The sequence below is a fragment of the Cariama cristata genome, unplaced genomic scaffold, assembly GCF_000690535.1.
Source record: "Cariama cristata isolate BGI_N322 unplaced genomic scaffold, ASM69053v1 scaffold19147, whole genome shotgun sequence".
Taxonomy (NCBI): Eukaryota; Metazoa; Chordata; class Aves; order Cariamiformes; family Cariamidae; genus Cariama; species Cariama cristata.
Window position 1 is genome coordinate 1 of NW_009626304.1, and position 6,602 is coordinate 6,602.

The following is a 6,602-nucleotide window of genomic DNA, read 5'->3' on the forward strand; positions in this document are numbered from 1 at the left end:
CAGCGGGGCGAAGCCCCAGGAGCCCCACACCCACCCCCCAGCCCTGCCCTGCTCTTGGCCAGGGAGCACGCACAGAGGAATCAGACAGGGTGGAAAAAATGCAAAATGGTGCTGCGGGCAGCCCTTGGCACTTGTGGCACCTGGAGAGGGGAGACGACCTTGACCTTGGAGAAGGATTGGGCCCATGAGAAGCTCTTGAAGTTCAACAAGGCCAAGTGCAAGGTCTTGCACTTGGGTCAGGGCAATCCCTGCTATCATTGTGGACTGGGGGGTTGAATGGATGGAGAGCAGCCCCGCAGAGAACGACTTGGGGGTACTGGTGGGTGACAAATTGGATATGACCCGGCCATGTGCGCTGGCACCTCAGAAAGCCAACCGTGTCCTGGGCTGCATCCCAAGCAGCGTGGCCAGCAGGTCCAGGGAGGGAATTCTGCCCCTCTGCTCCACTCTGGTGAGACCCCCCTGCAGTACTGCCTTCAGCTCTGGGGTCCTCAGCACAAGAAGGACATGGACCTGTTGGAACAAAAAAAAAGAGGAGGCCACAAAGATGATCCGAGGGCTGGAGCACCTCTGCTGTGAGGACAGGCTGAGAGAGCTGGGGTTGTTCAGCCTGCAGAAGGCTCCAAGGAGACCTTAGAGCAGCTTTTCCCTATATAAAGGGGGCCTATAAGATAAGGAAGAAGAGTTGTACAAGGAGGGTGGTGAGGCAGTGGCAGAGGTTGCCCAGAGAAGCTGTGGCTGCCCCATCCCTGGACGTGTTCAAGGCCAGGTTGGATGGGGCTGTGAGCAACCTGGTCTGGTGGGAGGTGTCCCTGCTCACAGCGGGGGTTTGGACTGGGTGGTCTTTGAAGGTCCCTTCCAACCAAAACCATTCTGTGGGTCTATCAAGAGCAAAAGCCAACCCCTGGCCCTCTGGCGTAGCAGGTCCTCTGCCCTGTGCCCATCTGTCCCCACGATGACATGCTGCTGGGCACAGCCACCGCTGCCCAGGGACAAACCTGGCTGTGGAGGAAGTCCTTGACCTTGCTGTACTCGGCCTCAAGGTTGTTCTTGAGGATGATCTGGCACCAGCGGAGTCGCAGCTCGGAATCTTGCTCAGCCTTTCCACATTGCCTGCAAGAGGGCGACCATTGCCATCTCCGAAGGGTTCTGCCTACAGCTCCCGGCCCCTGCTCCAAGGGGACCCTGCGGGCCCATCCTGGCCATGCTGCAAATCCTCTGGGATCCTCCCAGCCATGGGCCAGCCCTGAACCCTCCCCAAGCCTCCCTGGCACCCCCAGCTCTGGGAGCAGCCCAGGCACTCGCTGGCTCTGGCCAGGAGGATGCCCATGTTGGACCTCCTGGGTCCAGGCAGCCTTGCAGAGCCACGGGCCTGGTGGCTTGGGATGCCAGCCTGAAGGGTGGGGAGGTCCCTCAGCAAAGAATACAAGGAGAGGTGAGGTGACAGCCCAGCTAAGCCAGCCTAGGGGACAGCAGGGCTCTTCTCTGCCACCCCACATGTCCCCATACGTCTAGGGACACACTTCCCCTGGCTCTCCATCCCTGACCATGCTGATCGAGGTTTCCCAGACACCAGGACCCACACTGCTGGACGGCAGTGGAGATGGGCTGATGGCCACGCACCCATGCATCCCGCTGATGTGTCCTCATGTCCCTGGCCAACTGGCTGGACCGGAGCATGTCACCCTGTGGCTCCTCTGGGCACCAGAGCTGCGGGAGGTGACCTGGCCCTCACCTTCTGGTAGGGGGGATTTCTGCAGGACCTGATCCAAGAAGTAGACCAGCTGGTACGTCCTCCAGGCCGTGATGTCCACAGCTTTGATCGCCTCCATCTTCAAGCTGTCGGCTGCCCAGAGCTCTGCCAGCTCGTCTGCCGGCTTCATCAGCTGCTCCCCCGGCGAGAGGTCAGGCAGGTAGGGGGGCCAGCCCGGCGTGTTCAGCCAGCGATCGAACTCAAAGCCTGCAGCAAGGGAGGGAGAGCTGGGACCGGGTTTCTGAACCCCACGCCGGGTGCTGCTGCCCAGACATCCCACTGCCTTCTCTGAGGGCGTCCCCAGCACCAGCAAACCTGCCTGGGGATGGTGACAAGCAGAGACTTAATGGGGAGCGGCCCTTAAGCCACCCTGGGCTTGGTGTGTGCTCATGCGGTAACAGCCCCACCACCGCCAGCATGGAAAGCTCCTGCCTGATCCCAGTGCTCACCAGTGGCTCCACTGGCAAACACTCACATCCTGGTGCTGGAGACTCATGGGGCTCAGTCTGTGGGGAAACCCCATGAAACAGCACCTCAGCACAAAGAATGGACTGAATTTGTATGGAAAAAAAAAATCAGGCTGAGCAGGCACGTGCCCAAGCCCAGGTTAGTGCCTGATCCCTGGCCGGCCAGCGCTGTGCCTCCTCCATCGGAGCTGAGGCCAGTAGCAGCAGCAGCATCTCCAGTAAAACGCACAAACCAATGTGCACGGGCTCTGCAGGGAACACGGGATGGCTCCGACGCCCATGGGGTGCTGGTTTGCAAAGTGGCACCCCGGTGCCCTGGCCAGGAAGGAGCTGTGCTGACCTGCGATGGAGTCCACGCCTTTCTCCTTCAGCTCCGGGAAGTGCTCCAGGAAGAAACCAAGGGTGTCATCTGCTGTGATGCTCTGGAACTTGAACCGGTTCACGTAGGCCTGCGGGGACAGCCGAGGCGTGATGTCACATGTGTTCACCCCTGGCAGTGCTGCCCGACCCTGCCCATGCTCCATCTCGGGGGGGCTTACCATTGCCGAGCCCATGCTGGCCCCCGTTTCCTGCCCCCAGGGGCTGCCCATCCTCCTGCATCCCCCAGGACACCTCTGAGCATTGCCATCACCTGCTGCCAGCGCAGGGCCAAGCTCTGCCCTCATCTCATTCCTCCCGTGAACATCTCCGTTTCCCATCTCCTCTTCCTCTCCCCAGCCACCCTGTTCAGCCCGTCCTTCCCAGGGTCCTGTTGCGCTCCGGCCTCCCGCCGTGGGGTTTTGTAGGACTCGGCACCTCCACCTGGTACCTCCTCGTACCGACCTGGAGGAAGGCATCGAACTTGCTCTGGTCCCCCACAAGATGGGCCAAGTAGCTCACGAAGCAGTACCCCTTCTCATAGGGCGTTTCATTGTACGTGTCATCTGGATTGACACCTAGAAAGAGGGAAAACCCTCAGAAATCATCCGCCCATCTGCAAAACAAAATGGCCTTCACACGCACCGAGATTTCTGCTTTCTGTGCTGGGTGCAAGCCTGTCACATCCCTCCTGGAGCCATCGCCTCACTCGGGTCCCACTACCAGCGCCGGTTTTATTGCAAGTCATGAAACACCTCAGCAGCAGGGCTTCCCCCCTCAACACCACACCTCGCTTGCCCCCGCTCCCCCTGGCCGGCTGCAGGAGGACAGGGACGCCCCACAGACCTGGCTCGATGACCACCCGCAGCTTGTTGAGGGGATGGTCCTCCCCGGTGTTGTCCATGTGCTGGCGCAGGAGGGCTCTTCCCGTCGCAGCCTCCAGGCAGGTGTACGCCAAACCTGGGCAGAGACAAGCAGGAGGCGTTCGGAGACCCCAACCAGAGCCTGTGCGCTTCGCACGCAACAGGTGCTGCTACAGGAGGGAAACAGCATGAGCTTATGAGCTGGGAGAGGAGGAAACCGATAAACAAGGCACTGGGACAGTGGAGTTGCAGAGAGGGGCAGGAGCCCCGCCCTTGGTTAGAGGGGTTTTAGAGCCATTTAAATGTATCTGGATGCAGCAAATGGCACAGGGAGTGCCTGAGCTGCTGGATGTGACCGTGTGTCCGGGGGGGAGCTCAGGGCGGCTGGCATCAGCTGCCCGAGGGAGCTGCAGGAGCAAAAAGTGAGGCTGGGCAAGGTCGCAGCACCCACGTCCCTGGCACGGGGCTGCGGGGGCTCCAACCGTCTCTCAGAGCGAAGGCGGTTCTGCTGCTAACACAAAACCCCTGGGGCGTTGCAGGCTGCTGCTCTTCACCTCAGCCAAGATGCAGCGCAGGGTCCAGCCCCACGCACAGCGCTCGGAGGGATGTGCTGAGCCACGGCGCACGGACCCCGGACCCACGCAGGTCCTGCCTGCAATGGCATGGCCGTACACAGGGACTCAGCACCCCACGGCCCCGCAAAGCCACACACCGTACACCTCGGTGGAAATGCGCCTCTGGGCATACATGGTGAAGCCCTCGTTCAGCCAAAACTCGCCCCACGTAGCGTTAGTGACCAGGTTGCCAAACCAGCTGTGGGAGATCTCGTGGATGATGACGTCCACCAAGGAGCGGTCCCCGGCCAGCAGACAGGGCGTCACAAAGGTGAGGCAGGGATTCTCCATCCCGCCAAAGGGGAAGGAGGGCGGCATGAACAGGATGTCGTACCTGCCGGGGAAGAGCAGACAGCTCAGGCCAGACCCACCTCCTCCTGTGGACTCGGCTGGGGATGGAGGGATGCTCCCTCCCCAGCCTCGGGGAACAAGGTCCTTCAGGAACAGGAGACCATACCTGCCCCAAACATAAGGTCCAAAGAGCTTCTCTCCAACCGCCAGGAACTCCTCAATCACCCCATCGTACTCCTTCTTTGCAGCCTCGATCAGGCAGGGCTCAGCCCAGACACGGCTCCTGGCCAAGTGGGTGGAAGAGGAAGTTTTAATAATTAGCAGACTTTTACCCTATTGCTTCATCAGACAAAAACTGCACGTGTTTATTCCACAGCAAAACGAAACCCTGCTGATAAAGGAAGTTAATGAGACTGATAGTGCAAACTGCTGTGATTTCTTTCCTTGTCTGTGTCAAAGGGCTTTTGCATGGCTACTGTAACAGCCAGGAACCCGAACAAACGTGGTTCCACATGCTGGATGTGACCGTGCCAGACAGAACAAACGTGGAGGAGACATGGGACCCTCCATGAACCAAGGGGGTTCACATCCTCCGAGCAGGGACCCACTGCTCTTATTCACGTGCACAGGGGTGAAACGAGCAGAGCCAGGGATGCTCTCAAAGGCGAGGGGACCTGGCACCGAGGCTCCTCCTCCCTCTCAAGAGCAAGAAGCAGCCTCACCCGGCAGAGCCCACGGTCTGATGACGCTGCACCACGTGCACAGCAGCACTAACCGGGTCACGCTTACGGTTGGCGTCTCTGTGCTTGCCTGCTCTCCCGAGCCCAGCGGTGCAGGCAGACGCAGTTCCACGGGACATCATGGCACGGGAGCTTCACCGTGCGGCTCCCACAGCCAAGGCTTAACGCTCGATTCTCCTCCAGAGCCACTTACCTTGGGCCAACATCAGCAGACACAATGTCCCCGACAGCCAGAGCGATCAGGTAGGAAGGGATCGGCTGGGACATCTTGAAGACGAAAGTGTTATCCTTCTGCTTCTCCCAGCTTGTGGCACTCATCACAGCTGTGAAACCCTCAGGAACCTGGACATGTAGATAAAAACATCTATTAGATCCGTAATGGACAGCGTGGGGCGTCAGCTAACCCAGCCAGGGACAGCTGTCATGTCTGACGGCAAACTCGTCCCAGCACACTGAAGGTGGCCGGGTCCATGGGCACTCCAGGTTTTGGGGTGCAGAGCAGAGCAGTAACACCCTAAGCTCCAACTCGGGGTCACAGCTGCATCCCCGTGATAGCATCGCTCAGCACTTGGGCTCAAACACCGGCTGGGTGCAACACCAGGACAGCCGGAGCTGCCCTGCGAGGCACCAGTGAGATAAAGAAATGCTGGAGCTGCAGGTGCTGAAGGGGCAGAGGATGCAGATCCTTCGGACGCTGGCTCTCCTCCCCTTTCTTACACAACAACTCGTTTTTCCTGTTCTGAAGCTGAAGTAGAACCCGCGGCCGATCCACCGGCCTGGGCTGAGCCCTGGGAGGCTGATCCGGTCTCTTTTGAACCAGAACGAGCCCCCGCGGTGCCGTGGGGAATATGGTTTTCTGGGTACAGAGCATCACGCCGGGGCTCTACGACAGCCGAGCTCCATGCTCACCCTTTGGGGTGGGGGACACGACTCTGCCAAAGCTTTAAGGGCAGAAATTAAAGCAAGAGGCAAAATAAATAAATTCCGGCATCACCAGCCGATGCCACCACTTGCCATCGGCATCGGTTTGGTGTCACGCCGGTAAGCAGTTTTCCTCGCCCGTGGCAGGCCAGCACACCAGGGCGGCCCAGGGCCGGTGCCACCGCATGACCACCCGCACGCGAGGAGGGAATTTGGATTATTTAGTCCCATTTTTGTAGTAAACCTGGGGACCAGCAGCTGCTCCTTCCACCCTGGAAGCCTGGCAGCTCCAGCAGCACCACTAGGACCCAGTGCTGCCCAGCATCACCCCCCTCCAGCTGTGTCCCCCCAAATTCAGCTCATCCCCGTTGCCCTCCTGCTGCTACACACACCAAGAGCAGGCAGCCCACTGCCCTCGGGCTGCTGCGGGGCACAAACAGGGATTTCTGTGGTAATTAGAGGAATTAGACAAATGCAGCAGCACGAGGAGAGCAGAGAGGTTTAAACACCGAGTTGATCCCAACAGTTAGCTGATATTTGGGCATCAAGCACCGAGTATTTTGGCCACCTCCCATGGGAGAGAAGAGCTTTTGGCC

At 59.6% G+C, this 6,602-nt stretch overlaps 1 protein-coding gene across 1 annotated transcript; it reads right to left on the reverse strand.

The window, feature by feature from the left end:
- Positions 1–998: 998 nt before the first annotated feature.
- On the reverse strand, positions 999–5,449 carry RNPEP (arginyl aminopeptidase (aminopeptidase B); the record flags this gene model as incomplete). Its single annotated transcript, XM_009703989.1, has 8 exons — positions 999–1,153; positions 1,736–1,960; positions 2,561–2,669; positions 3,043–3,155; positions 3,424–3,537; positions 4,153–4,388; positions 4,512–4,628; positions 5,279–5,449. Coding segments are annotated over 8 exons (1,240 nt in total), but the record flags the coding sequence as incomplete, so codon positions are not given.
- Between the last annotated feature and the right edge of the window lie 1,153 nt (positions 5,450–6,602).